General features: G+C 42.8%; 1 protein-coding gene across 7 annotated transcripts in view; it reads right to left on the reverse strand.

Annotated features, from left to right (window-relative positions):
- The window catches only part of PDE5A (phosphodiesterase 5A), a 289144-nt gene that overhangs the window by 62555 nt on the left and 200649 nt on the right, over positions 1–25940 (reverse strand). For all 7 annotated transcript variants that reach the window (XM_082243705.1, XM_082243702.1, XM_082243701.1 and 4 more), the window contains exon 8: positions 24657–24765. In XM_082243705.1, coding sequence (XP_082099831.1) covers positions 24657–24765 — 109 coding nt within the window. The remainder of the gene's footprint in view (positions 1–24656; positions 24766–25940) is intronic.

A 25940-nucleotide genomic window follows, 5' to 3' on the forward strand; every position in this document is an offset into this window, starting at 1 on the left:
AAAGAAAAGGCTGTAGCATCACACACATCACACACGTGAGAGAGCATTTCACATTTTGTTTTAGTTAAAAACACACAGAATTTTAAATTATGCATCCTGCTAAAAACTAGCTTACATTTATCATTAAATAATGAATAAAAGGCATGATGAATCCTGCTCATACATGTACATAAACAAGGTCTAGAAATGTTACACGGTGGGAAATCACCTGTATATCAAAATCAAGTTAATAAACATTTTAGCTATCCAAGCTAGCGTTAAAAAATAGCCAATTACAATTGGACTTGCAGCAACCAGAAAATTCAGTCTTAAATTCTTGCTGAAGACACAAATAGTTTTACAATCAGATAGACATTATACTAACAACATCTGTTTTGATTTAAAGATTTATATTTGCCTAGAGATTGTGCAGGGTGTCTAAATATATGTGCATTCCGAAAGGAACAAAAAAAAAAACACCCCACTGCTGTCAGTACCAAGCTGGTCTGACACATTTCCTTCTCTGCCTCTGCAATACAAGTCTGTGTGTGGACACTTGTGATGAAGGTTGTGGCTGCTACTCAACTACAGACAGTCCAGGAGTTGCAAATATCCGACTTACATGCGACTCATACTTACAAATGGAGGGAAACAACAGGAAGTGTAAGGAAATCTACCTCTGGGAAGGGAAATTCACTCCTGTAAGAGTTATCATGGGAAAAAGGTGTCGCCACTGAAACTTTAATACCAATCCTTGTTTAAACAACAACCCAAAATTTTCCAAAATCCAATTGAATTGTCACAGGTGCAGAAACTGCAGTGAAATATTCTGAACAGGGACAGAGACAACAAAACAAGCCTTACAGGGGTGTTAACCCTTCTGCATGCTATCCAAAAAAAACTAAAAATATTTTATGTGCTAGAGTCACACTTAAAAAGTTTACCTTTTCCAATCTACATACATATTCAACTTAAGGACAAACCTACAAAACCTATCTTGTTTGTAACCTGGGGACTGCCTGTATACCAGCACAAAGCACTGGAGTGGGAGGACAGAACAGGGCATAAGAAAAAATGCAGTTCAAGGTATTTCAAGCAAAAATCTGTCACAAATCATAAGGGTGTACAGGACTATAAAGAGATAAAAAGGTATGTGCTGGGCATTTTATTAGAATGTGCAGCTTAAAGATCTATATGTGCCCCCTTATTTAGCTTTATTTGATTTTCTGGGCCTGATATTCCCAACGTCTGTCAGTTGCTGACCTCACTCATTGTCCACTGATCTTCAACTCCTAATAATGTGTAATCGTTTAAAAAAACTGGATTTTTGTCTTACTGTAAAAACCTTTTCTCTGAAGCTCATTGACAGACGCGGCTCCATATAATTCTTGACCATTGGGTTATGTTACCCCCTACAGGAGTAGAACACTAGGCAGGAAAAAGCTTTACCACGCCTATGGGGCCCGTCCCTGCAGGCATACACCCACACACCCTGCTATAGGCTTCAGTTTTGTTGCAAGCAGTGTTTAGAGGAAAAACCCTAACCCACTCAAGATAGAGGGGCGGGTGCAGCATCTGTCAATGAACTTCAGAGAAAAGGATTTTACAGTAAGACAAAAATCCAGTTTTCTCTATTGTTCATTGACAGACGCAGCTCCATATAATTCTTGACCATTGGGACGTCCCAAAGTAGTATTTGCATGAGGGGTGGGAAAATAACACAGAAAAAGAATGTAATTCCCAACAAGGCTAAAACTTTAGCCAACCAGAGAATATAGAGCTCAACCAGGAACAACAGGAGCTCACCCTGACAAACACCCTCAAAGAGACTAAGTGCCTCTCAAACAGCAGCCTGCAAAACCTTGCGACCAAAAGAAGCATCCGAGGATGCCAACACTTCTACTTTTTAAAATGTTGTGAATGCGTGCACAGACGACCAATTTGCTGCCTTGCAAACTTGTTTTACTGACGCCTGATGGCGAGAAGCCCAAGAAGCACTCAGCGCCCTAGTAGAATGCGCCTTCACAGGGAAAGGTGGAACCTGACCCTTCAGTGAATAAGCCTAAACCACCATCTGCCTGATCCACCTAGAAATGATCGCAGCAGACACAGCCAATCCCTTTATAGGTCCTTCTGTAAGGACAAAAATAGAATCTGATTTCCTGAAAGATTCAGTAGCCACCAGGTAAACCCTAATCGCTTGAACCACATCCAAAGAATGCAAAGCAATTTCCTTAGGATGCTTGGGCTTAGGACATAAAGAAGGAAGCACAATGTCTTCATTTAGATGAAAATCAGAAACCTCCTTAGGAAGAAACGACTGACTAGGTCAAAATACAATGAGACAGTCTAAGCTGAGACAGTGAGACAGTGCAAGCAGAGGATCTCCCTAACGTTCTCAAAAGGAGGTTTTTGAAGAACAGACAATACCAAATTCAGATCCCACAGAGGTAACGGGGATCATCTCGGAGGGGCCACATGATGGAACCCTTGGATAAATGTGCGAATCAACGCATGCGAGGCTAAAGGATGTTGGAAAAACACAGCCAAGGCCGACACTTGGCCTTTAATAGTAGCCAAGGCCAACTTCTGTTCGACACCTCTTTGAAGGAAAGCCAAGATCCTAGCCACCGAAAAAAGGCGAGGATGCACCTTCATGGATTCCCACCATGAAATGTACGATGATAGATTTTCCTGAAAGTAGACTTCTTGGCCTTCAACAGTGTAGGAATCACTGAATCAGAAAGACCCCTATTCTTCAACAACTGGCTTTCAACAACCACGGCGTTAAAGCCAGGGACTGTAAAGCATGATGGAAGATCGGCCCTTGAGACAGCAGATCTTCCCTGAGAGGAAGTCCCCAAGGAACATTGGCGACCAATCTTACCAGATCTGTGTACCAAGACTGGCGAGGCCAGTCTGGAGCCACCAGAATGACTGGAATTCTTCTCCGCCTCTATTCTGCGCAGAAGTCTCGGCAGGAGTTTCAGCGGTAGGAATGCATAGACCAGCCGATAATGACCCCAAGGAGCCACCGGTGCATCTACAGCATCAGGCTAGGGGATCCCCTGACCTGGCTACAAACCCTTGAACCTTCTTGTTGAGCCAAGAGGCCAACAGGCCAACATCGGGTGTCCCCCACCGAGCACACGGGAGATAAAATACCTCCGGGTGTAGAGACTATTCCCCCTGATTCAACCCCTGACGGCTCAGGTAGTCTGCCTGCCAGTTTTTCACACCTGGGATGTGTACCGGGGAGAGAGCAGGAACAAAATTCTCTGCCCATTTCAAGATCTCGGCCACCTCCCAGGCCGCTAGGACACTCTTGGTTTCCCCTTGATGATTGCTGTAAGCCATGGCTGTGGCATTGTCCGATTGAACCCTGACTGGACAATCTTGTAGATGATTTGTCCAGTGACAAAGACAAAGCTTTATTTCCCTGAGTTCCAGAACATTTATTGGTATTCTGGACTCTTCCACTGTCCAATACCCCTGGTCACACAGCTTCCTCAGCACTCTTCCCCAGCTGGACAGGCTGGCGTCCATAGTGACCACGGTCCAATACAATGGAAGGAAAGACTTGCCCTGGTGCAATGCCAATGACCGACGCCACCACAGAAGTGCAGTCTTTGTGTTGTGACTCAACCGAATCATAGAAGCCAACGACTTTGGATCTTTTTTCCATTTGACCAGAATTTCCCTCTGTATTGACCTGGTGTGGAACTGAGCATATGGGACCAGGCCTAGGACTCTCATGCAAGTCCGCAGAGAGGAGAGATTTCCGGACAACAACAAACAAATTGCCCCCTGTAACATCTACAGCTTATACAGGGGAAGAAAAACCTTTGCCGAAGCGGAATACAGAGTCAGACCCAGGTAGACCAGTCTTGAGGATGGTACCAGGGCTGATTTAGCGAAATTGATGGTCCAGCAAAATTTTTGTAGAGTCCTGACAGTGATTGCCAAATCCCCCAACAGAGCTGAATGAGAATCTGCTCTTAACAGGAGGTCATCCAGGTACCTCAGGACTACAATCACCCTCTGATGTAGAAGTGCCAATATCGGAGCTAACACTTTTATGAAGACCCTGGGAACAGAGGCGAGACCAAAGGGTAACGCCACAAATTGAAAGTGCTCCTCTCCCACAGCAAAGCAAAGAAAATGCTGGTGTCCAGCATAGATAGGGATGTGTAAATATGCGTCCTTAATATCGATAGAGGCCAACAGGTCTCCCTGATGTAGAGACGCCACCACCATGCAAATACACTCCATTCAAAACTTCTGTACCCGCACAAAGCGTTTCAGAGCTTTGAGATCAAGGATTGGACTTACTTTGCCACCCTTCCTGGGCACAGCAAACAGGTTTGAATAAAACCCCTGATAACGTTCCGGAGAGGAACCAATCACTCCCAGTGACAGCAGATCTTGCACCGCCTCTCGTAGGTCCATGATCTGGAGAAAGGCGGAGGTTGGACAGGAAGAACCTGTCCAACGGTCAGGACCTGAATTCGATCTTGTAACCCGATCGGATCAGTTTGTGAACCCATTTGTCCTGAATCAAGGAAGTCCATGGTTCCAGAAAGAAGCAAAGACGTCCCCCCACCCCAAAAATGGGTGAGGGCCTCCCTTCATGCAGACGAGGATTTGTCCGCAGTTCCGGATTGGTCTGTTCTCAGCTTCACCGACTATGTCTTTTTGGAACCCCCAGAAGACCTGAATGGCTTAGCTCCTTTCTCCTGTGACCCAGAGGTAGGAAAGGGTTGCCTATGAGCAGTAAATGAAGGTCCCCGTCTATTACGTGGTGCCTTGCCCTTGGTAGATTGGGGAAGAAGAGTACTCTTCCCACCCATAAGGCCTTTGATCAACTCATCCAGGGAGGATCCAAACAACCTGTCCCTCATAAAGGGAGGGTCAGAAAGACTTTTTAGCCACACCATGCATCTAATAGCAACCCACACCGCAGACACTCTGGCTACCAGTGGAGCCGCATCCAGTGACGCATCACATATATACAGACGGGCTTGGACCATTTGGTCCGTTAGCTCTATCAGGCCCGACAAGCAGCAACTTCTCCCATTCAGTTATGGTCTGTGACACCAGAGTGATCACAAAGATCGGTTTCAGTATTCAGCCCACTATTACATGCAAATGGTGGGACAGAGAGTCAATCCGCCTATCCACGGGGTCTGTAAATACCGGGGACTCCTCCACCGGAACCACAGTAGACTTGTTTAGTCTGGAAAGCGGATGATCCACCTTTTGTGGTACGGTCCAACTAGCGGATACCGCGTCCGCGAAGGGGTAGTGCCTTTTAAGGCGCTTAGGCACCACTAACATTTGTTTGATGCGCCCCCACTGTTCATTGACAATGTTGTCAAAAAGTCCGGACAGGGAAAAACCTTGCCCGACTTCTGGGATTTGCGGGTGCCAAAAGACATGTTAAGGTTTCCTGCACTGACACTATACGTCCCTCCACCAGCGCGCTTTCCCGTGCGCCTTCTGACGAGGATACATCCTCCTCGCAGTCAGAATGTGAAGACGCAGATCCACCAGGATGGCATGCGTCCACAGTGGCCATATCTACCTCAGAATCTGAGGATACTAGAAAGGCAGGGGAAGGCAAAGAGTGCTTTCTACTAGTGGCATTTTTTAAAACGAAATCCACTTTTGACACCAGGTTTTCCAAAACTGCTGTAAATGCAGACAGGGGCTGTGACCCGGAGGGTCACGCAACCGCACTGTGGGAGTCTGTGGGTAAGATTTAGTCCTGGGATTCCATGTTTACTTAATACAAAAAAACTGTGTCACTTTAAGAAAAAACCTGCAAAAAACGCGACCCGCACTGCTGCACCAGCGGCATCACAAGACCCAGCCCTAGCACAGCCTGCAGCAGGGTGAATGAGAAATACCTACAGGGACCCCAGTTACATACCACCAAAATGATAGAGAGAAAAACGATCTGACACAGGAACAAGAAATACCTGGGTCATGTCTAGAGTCACCCTAGCTTCTCTCTGCTGTCCAGCGATCGTGGACTCCGAGAAAAAGGCCGCCCCAAGCATTGCTATGGGGAACCACCAAAACATGGCCGCCCATGCATTTCAATGGGAACATTTTTACATTGATGCAGAGTGAAACTACAGCAAAATGGTGGCCCCCACGGCACGGCATGCGGTCTACAGGACCCCCCAGGGGGGTCATTAAACAGTGGCATTGGGGGGTCCCCAGGAGAGGCCCTCACCAGGATAAACCCCCCCCCCCCGCAGAACTGCCGCAATACATTCGCCCCCCTGATGTAGGAACCTGCTTGTGGGGGGAATAAGCCTAAGGGGGGCCTGTTATCACCGAGAGGCCAGGGAAACCGAGGGATACCCAAGGGTCTAACTTTCCCAGGGAGGGGCCCATGTCCACGCCGAGACCGCCAGAGAAATGGGGGGACACTTACTCACCATACCAATGGCACCAGGTGGGCACCACTCTGAACAGACTACCTCTCCACCCAGGGTAAGGGTGTTGACGGCCAGGGGGTACTCTGCTACACGGGGCGACCCAGGTCGTAGGCGTCTCGGCAAAGTGTTTCAATCGCAGGCCAGCCCCCATCGGGGCTCTGTCCTGGTGAGGCCTAGTGTTGGACTATAACCTGCGCACGCTCGCTGCCAGGCTTGGGGACCTTAAGGATCTAGCATTTTCAGTCCAAAACACAGCCGGCTGTTGCTTGTAGTTCTCTCAGGAACAAAACTAACTAAAAAATAAAGTCTTACTAAAAATGTTCCCAAAAAATAAACAGCTAAGACCAAAGTCCCAGCAGGGAACTAGGTCCTACCCCTAAATTAGGCAGAAACAAACTGAAGCCTATAGCAGAGTGTGTGGGTGTATGCCTGCAGGGATGACCCCATAGGCGTGGTAAAGCTTTTTCCTGCCTGGTGTTCTACTCCTCTTGACCCTTTGATGTGATGTATAACAAAAAAGAAAGAAAAGACATTCTCTGTAACTTATAGAAAAAGAGCTGCTATTTGCTTGCTTTGACCATGTTTTGTTACTTTGGTTTGTTTAGAATGATCGCACCTAATCAGATCTCTGTAAATCCTCTACCATTTGTACAGATATATATTTTTCTCTGCTCTTTGATACTAATGAAAAAAGTTTGGATTGAAAAAAAATAATAATAATTGTGCACCTAACAGTATAAGCAAAAATTCACTTTTTCTAAAAATATATATGTGAGCCCTTGTTCCAGCAGCCTCTAAAAAAAATATCAATGTGATGGAACTCCTTTTCTGAAAAAAAAAAAAGTCCTATTTCCATCCACTTGCAGCTTCCTGGCTCTGAGTACATCCTGGTATGAAAAACCTGCTTCTGCCAGACTGACTGCTCATTGCGCTCAATGCTGCCCAGCTCTCCTGTCTCCAAATAACTCCTTTTAGCGTTGGCCAGGAACAATTTGTTTACAGCAAAGGCAGATGCAAACATAGAGTCAGGCCAGGATTTATCTTTGGAAAAGGTAACCCATTATAGTTCCATAGTCGCTTTATGCTTTCTATAAGTGTAACTCAAAAATGTATAAAAAAAAGATTGTCTTTTTTTTCCCCATGCAAAAGTTCAGCACTTCTTTGCAACCATCATATACTTTCTATAAGTGTAATTCAACAATTTATAAATAAGTTTGTCTTTTACTTTTTTCCATGCAAAAATTCAGCACTTCTTTGTAACCCTGGCTAGATGGAGGGGGTCTGCGTGGTTCATTCCCCTGCTGATGTTGTGATGAACTGATTACCAAGAAAGGCTCTAAGCTTCATTCTGCTAAGCACTATTTATATCTAAACTGCTGACATAAAATAACCTCAATGTTTTTTCAGCAAAACAATAACCCCATCTATAAAAAAAAAAAAGCAACACTTACTGGGATCCTCCTAACAGATCTGCACATGGAAATATCTAAAGAACAGCAGCCTACTTCCCTCTTAACTTCTCCGCTGGTTGCCCTCAAAAAACATCCTTGCATGCCTTGGGAATCCAGTGTTGTCTGATGTAGCCTGTTGCTCTGCTGCCATAGGCAAGGTCCTGTGCCGACATTTTCAATTCAAAGTCCTTAGGCAACCGGGTGTCTTTACTGGATTCTTGCACCCAGCCCACTCATGATGTGCTTTTGCGCATACACAGAATGTCAGAGTTTGCCTAGTACATGCAAATTGGCCCAAGAAAACCCCAATGCATGAGGTAAGCATCCCAGGAGGCTCCAGAAATGGGGGGTATCATTGCCACCTAGGTGAGAAAAGCCAGACATGTGGGGTCAAGACCCACAGAACAGGTATTTTGGGAAGAAAAAAAAATCAATATTTGATGGTGTAAGAAAAAAAAAATATTCCTTAAAGTGGGTGAAGGCTTGCTTTCATGTGTGCCCACTTTTCAACCTTTCGTATCTGTCCTAAGTGATATTGAACTGAAATGACAAAACACTTCTTTTCTTTTTAGCCTTCAATAGAAATAGGAAGGGTGTGAACCACCTATGTTTTTATTGTTGTCTCCCTCATTGTTCCTCCTCTTTAGATGTTATAGTGAGAGGTGGCCAGAGGGAAAAGAAGTGAGGGGAAATCTCTCAATGGAGACATAGACAGCCATAAAAAATGGAAAGGGACTCAACAGTTGGAACAGAACTCCAGAATTAGTAATCCACTGTGGTGGCAGTGTCTGATATTCTCCATGAATAAAGCCCAACTCTATATTTATTCAACTTTAAAAAGTTTGTTTGGGCATAGCTGGTCAAACATACTATTTAAAGTAAAAGTAAATCTGGACTTAGGCTTTAAATGATATGCAGTTTACACAAAGGATGCTGGAACTGCAAAGATCCCAGTTTACATGTTCCGTTTTACTGAGAATCGTCAGAAAATATTTAACAGGTAAAGACAAACCTTGTAGGAAAGTTTAATAACTTTTTGTAATGTTTCTAAATATGTTTCTAAATGCTATCCATTCTGTCACTAACTGGCAATAACGTTCAACTTTAAAGTATTGCTGGCACTGACAGAACAGTATTCAGGTTGACTGATTCAAAAAATAAATGAATTGAAATATTAACTGCCCACCCAGGTTCAGAAACTAATACAGGTATTTACAGGTAGAATTTGAAGACAAATAAAAGCTCTCCTATAGAAAACATAGTATAGAGCTGATGTCCAAAAATTCTGTAAATTGCCAAGTATAGTGTTATCCAGGGTAACCAGGCCTTAAGATTCCAGCTGCCTGAAGTGGCTGGATGATGTGGATGAAGCTACAGGTTATACCGGTACAGAGGTACTATAAGGAAACTGGTTATAAAGGTTGCTTTGCTTGAGTTTTACCTATTTTACTTCACATTTCTACCTGATATTTTTCCAGTTTTTAAAAGGTTGACATGTAAAGTTGACGGAGTCCAGGGATGTGGGAGGGCCTAGAAGTGCAATGGAAACTGCTGACCAGCAGTCCTGCGAAAGTTGATATTTGCAAAAAGGTCATAAGATAAGTGGGTGCCCCCATTCAACCTATATTGTCATTTAAATGCAATTTATTTGTATACGTTAGGCCTCATGTACATTGGACGTTTTTACAGCTGCTGTTTTTTCTGCAGGCAGTAAACTCCCCAGCGTGCTATCCGATGTGTCCATGCATACATAGGCTGTAATCAGCAGTTTTTTGGAAGGGCGTTTTCTTGCTGGAAAAAACCCCCAGAACTAGTGGGTTTTGAGAGGAGTTTTTTCAGCTGGAAAAACACTCTAACTCTGATAAAAGCCTAAAAACTCTGAAAAACGCCAAAAAACGCTATCTGGGATTTATCAGCATTTTTGAGCCATAAGCTTTGGTGGGAGTATAGTTTTGCTAAAAAAAAGCTAAAAAACGCTACTGCAAAAAAGCTGAAAAACTCCTTCTACAGCTACAGCTTTCTACTGGTGTTTTAATAACGTCCAGTGTGCATGAGGTCCAATGAGAGATTTTAACTGTTTGTGTAAGCTTCACATTGATATTTCTTTACATATGAAAAAATGCAAGGTGTGCATAGAGCCGTGTGCAGTAAAACATTAATTTTCCAAACCAATCAGCCTGTATCTCTATTTTTGGGGTTATAATGCACATTGTATTTTGTACGTAGTCACTGAAATTCCCAAATAAGTCACTTGGCTGCTCCTGTTCATAAGCACTATATATTCATTAAAGTGTATTTATAGTCAAAATTTAAATCATATATTAAATTTCACATTGAATTTCAGTTATTTCTAGCCTACTCCTATTACTCTGAACAATTACGTTTGTAAACTTACTTTGTGAAAATCCCCACACATTTACTTCCTTGAATTCTGTGACACATACTCACTATTTCATGTAAGTAGTCACTGCTGTTTCACACATTTCATACAGTCTGCCTTCTGAACTACAGAGGTGCTGAAAGGAGGAGCCCCAGGAGGTTGGTACAGAAATGCCTTCTTGCAGACATACAGATACCATGGGATATATAGTCCTTAGAAATTGAAAGTAAACAGCAGAGGAGAAGCTGCAAAGCATGCAGAGAATCCAGGAAATTGTGGAAAGAGATGACCAACAGACAGGCAGCAATCACAACATGAAAGGAGGTTTTTCAGGTAAGCTTATATTGGATTGTAAAAAACAACTATTGTTTGTGTTGTTATTACAATGCTAATGTAATTAAATGAAGATGTATGCTGTGACCATACATTTTCTTTAAGATAGCTCCACACTGATTATAATTTGTTTGATTGCTATGGTTTAATACCTATCACTGCTAATTGTACTGTCTAATTAAAAACCTGTTTGCATTATAACCAAATCACATATTACAGCTGAAACCAGTGCTGTGTACTATCAATTCCCCATGCTGTAGCTGTTCACTGACCTACAAAGTAGGAGTCTGAAATCATGGTTCAACTCTCTGTACCTTTCCACTCCATCAGCCTAGACCAAGCTGATAATGACGTTTCCTGACACAAGCATGACAGCAAACAGGTATGGGTATAAGGCTCCGCCCCTCGCTCAATCAGAACTGGTTATACTATATAAATGAGTCGCCTCTCCTAAGGAAGCATTCTCTTCTTGTTCCTCAAATGCTCAATAGGTTATATCTATAGAAAGAAGAATTTATTTTTGCCCTCACCTTGCTGGATTCATCTGGCCAACCGCACAGGTTCAGCCTTTCTCCTGTGAGAAAGCTCCCTCCATTTGGGTGTTGAGAACAATCACTCAAACCATCAGATAAAGCAGTTGTAGTTCTTCTCTAGATCTAGCTGATGTGTACAAACAGTTTCAGTACACTCATGCTTCTGAGAGTTTTGCTTCAGGTTCATTCAACAACCTTTGGCCTTTCCACATACTCAGGACATTTTTCCAGAACATTGCTTCCAGTAGTGGCCATCTTGCGGAAGCAAGGGCAGCAGGTTCCATAGCTGGACAACAGCCTGTGGGTGGCTCAACATCCTCCAGGTTCTGGCAAATTCAGCTTCTAATTTTGACGGATCATCAGCTGGGGAAGGCCAACTCATCTCATTATAATAATGACATTTTGGACACTCAGGTGAATACTGTGGAGTTGCCTTCGCAGAAGGTGACAGTATTAGGTTCTCAGTTGGGGCAATTTATAGCTCTATCCCATCTATTTATATCCCATGGTCTCAAATGGTCGAGAAATAGTCTGCAGTAATCCATGCAGTCAGTTGGACTCACTGGAAGATTGAGAACATTATAATCTGACCTTCTAAGCTAATGAAAGATTCACTTCCTACTCCAGAGAAGATAACCCCACATATGAGACAAGTCCCGTTGGTGGTGGCTAAAGATAGTTAATCTTTTCAGCTTTAATCAGCTTCCTGGCATACCAATCATCACAATCTTTTCACTTTCTTGGTATTCACTTCAGTGACCTCCTAGCTCAAGGTCAATGACATATGCCAATGGAGGACGAAGTGGCTAACACCAGGGGAGCAGCAATTTTCAAGCGTTGAAGTAATTTGGGAAACACAGCCTAGGAGGTCTGAGTTATGCTCCATACAAATAATAGGGTAATCTCCTATCTTCATGGCAAGAAGGAATTCAATATTAGTAAACTTATGTCAAAGGTATCTCCCATTCAGGTTTGCCAACAGTAGAACCTGTATCATCTTATTGTTCTTTTTGTTCCAGCTTCCCAGAACTTCCTGTCAGACACTGTAAGGTACAAATTCTTGGATGTCAGGAGTGTGTCCCTAGACCAACAAGCAGTTAGTTCAATGAATCTCAACCTGACAGTAACCCTCTATTGTCATGAATGGAAGTTATTCCTGCAAGAAGGAGCTTCCCAGAAGTTGAAGCAGTGCATCTACTTACATCCAGTTGGATCGTCGGGTTAGCCTATATAGCCACCAGGCCGAGTGATCTCATAGCTCCTCTTCAGGATCCGTAGTCATGCAGCTGTGATGAGGGCAAAAATGTGCTGGTGGCCTTGTAGGCCACTGTGTCTTCATCTTCAGGTGAAGGGAGCATTGGGATAAGAATCCGCGGCACAACTTGGGATCACCGTCGTACTTGGCCGGCATGGACAGACGGACTCTAGAAGTGGCGGCGGCCACAGGCTGCGGTGGTGAAGCAGATGCAGGCGGTGGAGGCAGCTGCTGCTGTGCTGGATGAAGCTGCTGCAGCATGGTGGTCAACTGTGCCAGCTGTTGACCTTGCTGAGTGATCTGCTGCGACTGCTGGGCCACAACTGTAGTAAGGTCCGCGAAACTAGGCAGAGGCACATCAGCGGGATCCATGGCCAGATCTTACTGTCAGGGTCCGGACTGGTAGCTTGAGCGGTGCAGGGAGTGGATCCGCTGTGTCAGTGAGGGATTGGTGTGGACCGTACCGGAGGATCGGTTCTAAGTAGTTACTGGTATTCACCAGAGCCCACCGCAAGGCGGGATGGGCTTGCTGCGGCGGTAACTACCAGGTCGTGTCCTCTGGTAGCGGCTCAACCTCACCGACTGCTGATATAGGCATAGTACAAAAGGGACAGGCAGAGGCGTAGTCAGACGTAGCAAAGGTCAGGGCAGGCAGCAGAGGTTCAGAGGCGGTAGTCGTTAGCAAAGGGTTCGGCAACAGGCAAGGGATAACACAAATAACGCTTTCACTAAGGCAACAAGGCAACAAAGATCCGGCAAGGGCAGGAAGGGGCAGGTCACTTATATAAGAAACAGGAAACAGGACACAGGAAACAGGACACAGGAAACAGGAAGGGAGGTTTGGACCAGGCACCATTACTGGTGCACTGGTCCCTTAAATTTCAAACTATGGTGCAGGGGCGCGCGCGCCGGGAACCACGTGAGCGGGGAGCGGAGGAGGGAGCTGGAGTGGGCACAGGTGAGTGAATCTGGAACGAACGCCGCGAGAGCTCCGGTCCAGAAGCAGGGACCGGAGCGCTCAGCGTTACATATACTACAAACCATTTTTAGCCTATTACAAACTTATTCAAGCAACATTATAAGAAGGGGAGTTGACTTCAGTTCTAAATGAGTCAAAGGATATGTTGAATAAAACACTTAAGCATGGCCCTCTCTTATGGTATTTTGTTGGCGAGCTACATCCCATATGTGTATGTTGTCATGCTTGTGTTAGGAAAACAGAACATTTTATACTTACCTGACGGTAATTTTCCTTGCCTGATGCATAATCATGACAGCATACAGGTCCCTCCCTTAGGGGGTTTTGTATTTGAGTATAGTTACGAGAATGCCGCCTAAGGGGAGGCGACTCATTTATATAGTATAACCAGTCCTGATTGGGCGAGAGGCGGAGCCTATACCCATACCTGTATGCTGTCATGCTTATGCATCAGGAAAGGAAAATTATCGTCGGGTAAGTATAACATTTTCAGTTTTCTTTATTCATTGTAAATAGGGAATCTTGAGAGACCATCATTGCTGACATGACAAAGGAAACTTCCATCCTGTTCTAAATAGGGTGTCTAGTGGGTGTAAAAATTTGTTCAGCTTGCATAGCTGACTGAACCGGATGCTCCCCAGCCAAACCAAACCAATGTTTTAATATTAGCAGAATAGAAAATTGTTGTATGCTAATACAATTATACATACGGTACCTAAATCTGACCATCCATGTTAAATTTGTAATGGTGTTTGGCTTGAATACAAGGATGATCTCTTGGCATGGGATTAATTGTGTACAAGTGATCTCAAGAGACTAGTAATATTTTATACATGTAGGGAACCAAGCGAAAAAACAGTCAGTTAGCTAGTAGGTTTTATAAATACCATATAAACTACAAACATCAAACGCCCAACAAGACAAAATGAGAGACATTTTTCTAATTAAAAAGCCTGAATGAATGATGATTTTGTAAATTAATGGGCACCCAATGCTGTGCAGCTTTCCAAGAGAAGCAAACCACTTGTCTGATACTTGTAATACATTTTTGACATTTGAAGCAAAAAAATGAACAAAACTTTGATTTTGTTTAGCAAAACTTAAAAGGGGTAAATTCCATTTTATGGCCATAGATTTATTTACATATTTAAAACAAAAATACAGAAACACCTCTTATCTTTAAATTACAGAGACCTCAATATCATAATTAAAAAAAAAAGTATCCTTTTGCTTTTTGTAAAGCTGTTTAATCCTTAGCAGACTGTGTGCTACAAAGCTGTAGCCATGAAAATATCAATCTTACAGTGTAGTGTTTGTGCAGCACAGTTAGCTGCCTTCCACATACCCTAACTATATACTTTTACATACCAATTTAAATTTACTAAAACTGGAGGGGTGGAATTTAGTGACACTAAACACTAAAACTTTAAATATTTAAACAAATATTTTCAAGTATGTATTCTTAAGTCCAAAAAGTACCTTCTATTGCGCTCAGCCTTCTCCCCGTCTCCAAATAAATGTTTTTGCTGCTGTAATCTGACTTCCCATTAAAGAATGGCTATATTTATTCTCTATGATCCCACGGTATGTGGGACGTAGCCACCATTCCTTGCTCACTCCTGAGATGGACTATGGACCATGGACTATGACATTTTTAGTGTGCATAGAGCAATGCACATGGCTAAAACTAACGTGTACTGCTCGTTCTAAAGGAACAGAAGCGAGGGGAGAAAGCAGAGGTTCAGAATCTCATGTAGGATGTTACAAAGAGTCATAAAAACATAGTAAGAAATTATTTTATAAAAAATAGATGTGTGGGACGTGTGGCTTAGCTCCGGTCCAGGATGGCAGTTTAGATCGGGAGCTCCTGCATGCCGAGGCTTTTTCTTTAGCTTTATGGGGATCCCTGCACACCAGCCGAGATGATGAAGCCAGGTTGAAATGCTTCAGTGAGCTGGGAACCCAGCTGAGCGGTAACCTGTCAGCCCTGTTCCAGACTCAGTGGTCAGATCGACATGGGGCCTACACCTCTTCCGTGGCTTGCTTTCCGAGCAGTGAACAGAACCTGGTGATGGGGGTGAGTGATCATCCAGGGGGCTCCTCATCTCTCCCCTCTAGCATTTCTGATCTGTAATCAGTTGCCACAGACATCAAATCCACCCTGTCTGCAGCTGCAGCTATGGCTGAGCTCCGTACCAACATGCAGGCAGTGGCAACGAGGTTGGGGGAAAACGAGAAAATCACCACACTGCCCAGTGCAGCCATCAAGCAAGTGCAGTGTCCCTCTGACTCCCACTTAGCCCATCTGAAAGAGATGCATAGACACCTCGAGGACATGGTCAATCGTGGGCGACGCCATACTATCAGGCTCTGAGTTTTCCCTGAGGTGATGAAACCCCAGGTCCTGGAATCAGTCATCTCTGCCATTTTTAATGACCTTATGGAGAGGCCTGCTGATACACCAATCAAATTTGAGCGTGTGCACCGAGCTCTCAGTGCTATGAGGGAGACAGAATAATACACCCAGGGATGTGATCTGCAACCCTTTCAGTTTCCCCCTTAAAGAAGCCATGCTGCGTAAGGCAAGGGGCAAAAATCTAATTCTTTTTAATCCCACTGAAATAAAACTGTTCCAGGACTTATCTAACATCACTCTACAAGACAGACATGCCCTACACCCTTTGCTGGAGCTCCTACATACTTGCGGGATCACCAGCAGGTGGCGCTTTCCCTTCTACTTGTTGGCTACGTCTCGGGGCCAATCAGCTTCCCTGCGAGTACCATAAGATATCCAACAATTTTGCACAGCCTTGGATCTCCCTGTTGTGGCTCTAAAAGAATGGTACAGCTCCTTCTACACCCTGGACCCCTGGCTGGTGGTCACCAACAGCAGCACCCCAAGGGCCCAGCCTAACCGGAGATGTCTGTCTCATCCTGCCTCTACCCTGGAATGATCTCATTGTTGATCTGGGAAGTCCCGGCAGCTCTCCGTCTAGACGCTGTGATCGTTTAGTGGATTAAGCTACGGTTCTCCTCTAACTGTGAGTGCTTTTTCTCAGTTTAGGGTTTTTTTCTTTCCGAAGGAAATGCTGCCTACCTGCATTTTGTTATTGTTGAGACCAGAGCCCAGACTTGTTATACGAAATGGTGCCAAAGCATTTATGTTTGGGCCTGATGGAAAACATCAGGAGGTATATTTTCACCATGGCTTCAATCCTGTTCAGATTTTTGGTCTACCCACTGGCTCCAACAGAGGACATATTCCCTGGTGTTTTTCACGGAGCGAGGTTGTTTTTTGCATACACCACGTTACCTGAACAAGAATGACTTATCTGCCCCGGAACTCCTGGGGACTAAGCCTGGAAAAGACCCTTTTCATGGCATCTCCGACCTAATTTCCTGCGTTCCTCTGTGGGCTATGGAACTCCTGGGGACTAAGCCTGGAAAAGACCCTTTTCATGGCATCTCCGACCTAATTTCCTGCGTTCCTCTGTGGGCTATGAGATTATGGCTTAGTCCTTAGGGGGATCAATCTGGCTTTCCTTTGGACTGAATACATTTCTGTGTAATGGTACTTACTCCATAATGGGGTATTTCAAGTTGGAAACCTTGTGAGTTTGCTGAACACTTTGCCAACTTATCCTGGGTTGGATTTGTATGAGGTTTCTAATGGGGGGAGAATTGAATCACTAGTTTTACCGTTACTTTGCTTTATTTGCATATTATCCTTTATTATAGATCACTATGCCTTTGCGGCCTTAAAGCATTAGTGGTCTCTTACTTAGTCACTACAGTTGACTGTTGATGTCTTTCTACAGTAGTCATCGTGGATGTTACTTGTCACCCTTTTTGCCATTTTTTCTTTTTGATATAATCTTGATGGGGTGCTGGTGCTATTGTTTTGGAGAGCTTATACCTCTTTGCCCTATATGTGCCTTATTTTAGGCCTAGCCTTTGACACTTGACAGGGTGTTAACCACCCCCCATCAGATCTCAGTGACGATTCCTCCTGATCTCTACTTGCTTGTATGGCCCTACTCAGGCCTTAAAGTGTTACTAAACCCACAACAGTACAATCAGTCTGTATATGCAGTAAAACATACTTGTTATATTCACTGTGGAACCTCAGGGGTTAATCTTCTGCATTGTGTAAAAAGGCTTTTTGATCCTGTCTCCTCTGATCCTCTCCTCCTTCCACTGTCTGCAATATATTTCCTGATAATACAGAGCCAGGGGACAGGCTGCACATGTTCAGTTTGGTGTGTATTGCTAGATAGTTTTTTTTTTTTCTTGGAAGGGTGCTCAGCACAGAGCCAATCAGCACTGTCCAGATAGAGGGTCCTGATAGGACAGTCAGTGCAAAATGAAAACTTCTACAAGCTTTAACCAGACACTCATAGAAGTCACAAGACTGCTATACACTGCTGATGAGAAAAGGTATTTAGCAGTTTATATTTACTAAAATAATTGCATTTCAATGTTCTGTGTACTGTGGGAGACCAGATATAGTAAATGCAGGCTCCTGGGTTTAGTAACACTTTATGGATATGACAGTTTTTGCCCTATTTATGGCCATACTCATCTGAAATTCTTTATGTTCAGTACAATGAGTATTTGTTATTGTCACAGGTATTCTCCTTAATTGCACCCAGTGGGGACTTTTTGATGCTGTTTAGTGGTGTACACATCACCTCCTTGTTACAGCGCGTCCATTATGGTCCTCCTCTCCATATTCTGCAATATGCAGCACCCTCCCACTGGTTTCAATAGGATCCCATCCATATTTCCGAGTAGAACTTATGGTCCAATCAGGCCTTGGGGAAATAACTGGTTGTGACCTTGTAATGGGCCTCATGTTTTCTGCATTGATTTCGAATGTTGCTTTTCATGTTAAGTTATTGTGTTACCCTGACCACTTTTAGCTACCATTATCTTGACTGATTAGTTTTGTTTTTTTCCTGATCTCTGGCTCTCATTGAGGCTATAAAGGTCTGAGTGGACTTTGGGGCGCATCCCCATCTGAGACCTATTTTTTTCTCCCTCCACCTAGCACTTTCTCTTGTGCTGGCCTGCCCTGTCATGGCGTATAGACCTATACAATTGAGAACAGCGGCTCAACATATTGCCTAAGCTTCAGTTCAGCTTTTAGCCATTCTATATGCAATTTATCTGAGTTCATCATGCAGATACCATTGCCCTACGAGGATAGTTAACATGAATGCTCCTACTTAATCTATGCTGAGAGGACAGAACATTCACGCTACAATTTCTCCCTATTTTCTCCCCTAAGCTATGTTCATACCGTCAACGCTATTCGCACCTATGCCTCCTAGCATGCGGGAGTTACGTGCTTTCTTGACCTGCTTTTCCTCGCACCCACCCAACGGACCTTCCGAGATCTAGCTGACTTATCCGAACCTTTTGTTTTCCTTCCTACACTGCAGGTGAAGTAGCTGGACTGCCCTTGCCTCCAGAGCTTTAGTTGTACTCTTTCTGTCCTTACCCCTCTTGTTCCTGATATCTTTCCTGCTTTATTTCTACTCACTCCTCCTTTATCCTCTCTTTTTTTTGTTTTCTTCCCCTCCTTCGACCTAAACCTTCCCCCCTATTTTTTTATATTTATGGGCTGGAAATACAAGGCACCACATATAAAGTAGCTACCTTTGCAGATGATATATTGCTCTTCTTTACAGAACCTCACTTATCCCTATTGAACTTGCTTCAGGATTTGGAACAGTTTAGGTCTCTTTCTAATCTCAAGATCAGTTACACTAAATCACAGGCTTTGAACATTACTCTTTCGGAAGAGGAGGTTGAGCACTGCCAAATTTCCTTTCTCCTGGTGTTCTGAGGTCTTGACATACTTGGGCATCCAAATACCCCATCGCCTCTCAAAACCACCAAGCTATATTAGAGGAAATGCGTAAGGATATGCCAGCTTGGAAACCCCTTAATGTGTCCTGGTTTGGTAGGGCGGCAATGATAAAAATGTCTTGCCCTACTTGCATTTATTATACTATGCAAACAGTTCCGATTATGGTCCCTCATACTTTCTTCTCCACGTATAAGAGAGAGTGCACCCTCTTCATCTGGCATCATAGACCTGGATTAAATATACCTGTCTGACCAAGCCAAAACATAAGGGTGGCATAGGTCTGCCAGATCTCCACAGCTATTACACGGCATGCCTATTATCCCATCTGGTGAACTGGAACATTTACACTCCTTTTAAGGACTGGGTTTCTCTTAAGCGCTCTCAGATTGTCTACATTGCATCTTTTGCCATGGTTGCATCAGACCCAGGTTCCTAATGAAGCCAAAGAGCACCCACTTATTGGTCTATCTTTACAAATCTTCTATTGAATTTTCCTTCCAACCTGAGGGACAGTCCATGTTGGCCCTTTGACACTCCTACCCTTTAATGCCTCCTTGCCCACCTGGCATGTCCACTTCCTTTCTACAGAAGGGTTGGCCACACAAGGATGTTTTAGCCATACACTTCTTCCGGGGGGGACTCTTTTATCCAGAGATGCCCTCAATGCTAAGCTACCCCGATTTAAACTCTCACAGTGGTCCTACCTTCAAATCCATTATTTTTTGACCACCCAGGGTTCCAAGTCAATGTGGACTAGACCACTTCCGCAACTACATGTTTTTTCTACCTTATAGGCTTCTTTCCAAGACACTACATCAACATTCTCTATGTCCGCCTCTAGGTCCTGGATATGTGAGACTTGGAAATAACTCACTGGGAGACCATTTGCACATACATCCATAAGAGCTTGTTGAATGTACCCATATAGGAAAATGGGTATAAGGTTTTATCCCGGTGGTATTGCACGCCTTCCTTGCTGCACAAATTTTGTCCCTCAGTTTCCTGTCTCTGTTGGCAATGTGGAGAAGCTGTATGTTCAATGCTCCACATATGGTGGACATCCATCAGCTTACAGCCATTCTGGATTCAGGTCCACAACATTACAGTATTGCTAAAGTTACATCTTTGATGTTGGACTTTTCTCCAGCGCAATATTTGCTTGACCACTCTTCGCTTCCCAAGACAGAATATAATGAATCTTTGGCAATGAGCATGGTTAATGCAGGCTAAATTATGTATTCCTTAGCATTGGTGCTCTACCAATGTCCCCATGATGCGGGAATGGTTCCGCAGGATAAATAGCATGGATGAGATGGTGGAATTCATATATATTGGACAAGATAGGATGACTAGGTTTACCACCACCTGGGCTTGTTGGCTGGATTTTAATATATCTGCCAAATTTATTTACAATTTGTAGAATTTTTTAGGTGCCTCTACTACAAGTAAGCAATTTTCTGTATTGGCGTTTTTGTTTTCTTTTTGGCTAACCAGATCTCGGCAGCGGAGTATAGTGAAACCTCTTTCTCAACCCGCCTCGTTTTTGGGAGATGGGGTGCGGGAGAAGCTTGAGGATGGCTTATGCCAGCTTTGGACACCCCCCTTCTTTCACCCACTCCCCCCTTTTTATCTCTCTTTCTCTGATTTACCTTACTTCCTCTTCTCTTGGTCTTCTCTGTCTCTAGTTCTTCTTTTTTGCTCTTCTCGATCCCTGTTTGACTAACCAGAGCCTGCTTTAATGGGAGCAACTAACAAGGGGAATGACAAACACAAAAGACATGCTCTCATATGCTCACATAGTATTATTGTTACTATTTCTTAGGTTTCACATGTATCGTTTCTGCTATAAGATTATTGGTGTTGGCATGTCCCCTGACCTATTACGGTCCAGTGTGTATGCGCCATGCATGTTTCCTCTTTTGATGTTCATGTTTTTTTGTTGGCTGTCTTTAACATTGTACGTTGTGCAACTTATTTTAATAAAACGTTTATGAAACTAAAAAAAAGATGTGGATGTGTATGAATTATTTTTGAAGAATAAGGATATTGTAAATGTCACTTTACTAGTAGTAGGCATTGTTTTTGATAAATATATGAGCATATTTTGGAAGGTTGGTGAAGGGCTAAAACTCACATAAGTAGTCAGTACCAGCCACTAAAAACATTGGAAAAGCAGTACACTGATACAGAGTATGACTGACTTGTAACCCCTGACACATAAGACAACTGGAGGTCAGAAGGTAAAAACAGAGATTCTTCTTGAGTCACGTCCAACTGTATTTATGACAGGGACACAAAAAAGAATGATCCCTCTCACATCTCTTTGGTCACTGAGATGCCTCTGGAGGAGCAGAATACCCTTATAAGTATATGTATAGCCAAAAAAAAAAAAAGTCCAAAGTGACAAAAGTTAATAATAACTAAGAGAGGAATTATGCTTTATGCCGCCAGCAGTGATTGCACAAAAAAACAAAAAAGAAAAATAGACTGGTTGGTTGCACTGACATAGATCAATAGAACAACGTCAGTACAACCAGCCTTCCCATAGATGGATCGAAATTTGTCTGGTTCCTGCCATCTTAGGCCAGCTTCTTGTTGCTTCTCCAGAACAGGAATCTCCAAAGAGGACAGCAAAACTTAAACAGAAAAAAGTTTTAACGAGTTCCTATCCTATCCAAAACAAAAAAAAAGTTTTGGCTATACATATGCTTTAAGGGATATCTAGTCAATAAATTAATACAATAAAAAAGTACAGCTTTACCAAATTAATTTGCAATACTAACCAAGAAGAGTTTATATAGATAGGACACCCAAATGTACTGGATATGGTTTGTCTAAAAGATGCAATTCACAAAGGACTACGATTATAAATTATCTGGATGATGCGTTTTTAAACAAATATATTAACTCTGAGAAATTATATTATTCCTAGTGCAGGCATTTTAGGAAATTTACAAGACAGGAAGTCTTTTGCAATGACATAATTGCACAGAGCTTACAAGGCTTGCAAATGATCTAAAACTGGGACAAAAATGTATTGGTTCTCAGATCTAAATATGGTAAATAACCAAAACAACTTCATCAAATAGGCAAAGGACCAATAAAGCAAACAATATTGTATTCTAGTAATTATATGTGGTTATTACCTGAAATAATAACAAGTCAACATATGAACAGTTTTTTCTTCCCTTACTTAATGTGAAACTCCAGAATAGCATTACTTTTACAAATCTGCTGGCTTAGAGAAGGTTAAGTCCAATGAGGTATATGCCACCTCCTGGACTTATCGCTTTTATTTACTTATTACCTTTTTACTGCCAGGATTCAGTTATCGAATACATCTGGGACTCCACTGATGGATTTTCATGTCTCTGATACAACAGCTGCAGAGTCATTTGTAGCTCCATTGAATGCCCCTCCTCTCCTCTTGCTCATTCGAGGAAGGCTTTGTGTTATGCAAACCCATTTACAAAATACAAAATATTATGTGAATAGACAGTTGGGGGAGGGTGGCTACTGTGTAGCAGAGCACATATCCCATGTCAGAGTGCTGGGAATATAGCGACAGCTATACTCACTTGACATTTAGTAAAAATGAAAATAGTTAATATAAGAAACAAGGTAGCATACGCCTCGCTAGACTAAACCCCATTTAAGCCAGCATATTTTTAAAACTGCTGTAATTCCTAAAGATTTGCTAAACTATATGTCCATCTAAGTTCACCCTGTCCACAGGAAAACAATGCTGCTGATTTCACTGCAGAGCAAACAGAGTTTTTTCCTATTACAGGAAGTGGAAAATTTTTGGATCTGCTGGAAGAATCAACAGGTAAAATTATGCTACAAGGGGACTCAGAATAACAGAAACTGCTGGATCGATGTTAAGTAACAGACTGCATTATACTATATATGTCTTTTTCCCATAGTTCTGCTTTAAAGAGGAGTTCCGCCCCCAGAAAAAATTAAAAGTCAGCAACTACACATACTGTAGCTGCTGATTTTTAATGTTAGGACACTTATCTGTCCTGGAATCCAGCGATGTTGGCACCCCTGCCAATGTTTTTATAAGCTGCCGCCGCCATTGCTGGTCAGGGAACACGGCCAGTTCCCTACTGCGCATGCAGGAAGCGCGCTGCGCATTCTGAATGGTGCGGCGGCGGGCAAAGGAGGAGGGGGGGCGGACTTGTGACGTACTTCGCCATGGCTGAGTCGGCCGAAAGTGGAGATGGGTACCTATAAAAAACAGGTGCCCGCTTCCCCTGAAAGGTGCCAAATGTGGCACCAGAGGGGGAGAGCAATCAGATAAGTGGAAGTTCCACTTTTGGTTGCAACTCTGTTTTAAAGTATATCTAAATCGTAAATGTAATATTTTGCTTTTTATTTGTCCTTAGATATGGTGGCCTCATTCATTTTCCTTTTTCAGGCTAATTACATTTATAGCAAATGCAAAAATATAACTTGATACTAGCAGAATGTGCATTTCCTAGCTTCATGTGCATTGATCTGAAGCCTCAAACAATGTAATTAGTGTTGCTAGATATCTTCTGCAAACTACAAAACAATTACCCCTTATGTAATGGAGATGAGGGATGGAGGATGTGTTTATTGTTCAAATAAGGAGTGCTTCCTAGTGTTACAAAGTTGCCCCAACATTGATAGAGTATGATGAGTTGGTGTTGTCACCCTATAACAGGAAATGTGTTACTGGCAGTATAACCAAGAAAAAAAAAAATAATGCAACCACCACATCCAAGAACTAGTAAGCTGCAATATATTACATTTTTGTTTTTGGAGTAGATATGATTGTACGTGTGCGGTAAACTATAACATGAGTTTTCCCATCTCCCATTATTTTAGATGATTTAATTTAATGCTTAGTTCAAATGGAAACAAATTTGCAATGTTTAAAGCATAAATTCACTCAAATAAAAAAAAATAAAAAATAAAATGTCTTCATCAATTTAGGTCTATATGTATTCTGCTACATATTTTTGGTAAAGAAAAACAGGGGTGCTAGAAAACCCCTTGCATGTAATCTCTCCTCTGAAATCTCAGACACACTACACCCCCACCCCCCAACCTACCACATGTCCAGCAGAGGTAATAGGAGAAATGGCATTATCGCACTATTGCAGTATTTGTTTTGCAGCCAAACCAGAGAGCAAATTACAAGTATGGCTGTAGTGGAACTGAGATTTTGATGGTGGATCTCTGCACTTCGTGCCTGAAGGTTCTAAAAAGCCCATGTCAGTCTAAAACAAAACAATAATTTTTGGCTGTTCTCACACCTAAAACTATTTTTTTCTGCTTTTGTATTTGTCATTTCTTTAATTACAGAAGAACAATATATATGTCACAAAAAACCTAAACAAAATAATGCCACCAGACAATTTTTTTAACAAGTAAAATGTAATTAACTTACTGTCCAACAAAACCTCTTGTCTTTGCACACGTTAGGTATGTTCAGTGGTTCCATGGTATTTGCCACGTACTGGGCATACATGTAATTTATTTGGTTTACATTATATTCTCTGTATTATAAAAATAAAATCAAAGTTAGTTGAAGACAAATACATATTGTGCATACAAGTTAGTAAAGAAGCACAGAAAATACTGGAGTATACAACCTACTCACACATCTTCTCCACAAAGTTTTTTGGCTTTAGGTGTATCTACCAAAACTTTTTTTTTTTTTTAGAATAAGTGGGAATTGTGAAAATAATTGTTTTAGACCCCGTTCACACTGGGGCGACGCTACTTGCCGGGGTGACCTCACAGGTCGCAGTGCGCAGCTCGCACCGCGACCTCGGAGCGGCCGGCACGGACTTCATATCATTGAAGTCAATGCAGGTCGCTCCGGGTCGCCCCAAAGAAGCTCCGGACCCTTTTTCTAAGTCGGAGCAACTTGTGTCGCTCCTATTAGAACGGGTCCACAGCTTCTCTATGGCAGGCGAACTACGGCGACCTGTCAGGCGACCAGGTCGTCTGACAGGTTGCCCCAGTGTGAACGGGGTCTGTTATTGTTTACAGTTTTACTCTGTTGCCTGCATCTCAATGTAGAGATTTCCCCTCATTTCCTGTTCTGGAGACACAACAGTAAGCAAGAGTACATTTCTTCCAATAAGGGGTAATCCCCCCCTAGATAGCTGCCAGTGGAACAGGTTTCACCACTAGAAGATTTCCCCTCTATTACTGTTCCTGTGATGTCTGTAAAATGTTGGATTTCCACCAATGGTCATCAAAACAAATAGGGTGAGTAAATCTCCCCAACTTGGAAACAGACAGCAAAAAAACCTGACAGGGATGTAACACTTGCACACTCTATCCTAAAGTAAAAAAAAAAAAAATGGGGATCTAGTCTCAAACTAAATTCTACAGGTGAATGGAGACTTTAGTAGGCACTCAAGGTGAAGAATAGATCTTCTTTTAGTAATCTGAACAAAGCCCAAATCTAAGTATGCATTTCAATAAAACGTCAGTTTTCTTGCATTGTCCAAAACATCCTACTATAGGCATATATTTTAGATAGTTACAACATTTACTGTAGCACTGTTCAAACTGATGCTGTACAAGGGAAAAGTGATAAATACAAGAGACTTGAGAGACAAGATGACTTCCCTTTCCGAAAAGAAGACCTTTAGTAGTGTGTTTAAAAATTGTAGTAATAGATAGGGCCTGATGGAAAAAAATAAATTACAAGACACCC

This window comes from Pelophylax lessonae (genome assembly GCF_965119305.1).
Source record: "Pelophylax lessonae genome assembly, chromosome: 1".
In the NCBI taxonomy this organism is placed as follows: Eukaryota; Metazoa; Chordata; class Amphibia; order Anura; family Ranidae; genus Pelophylax; species Pelophylax lessonae.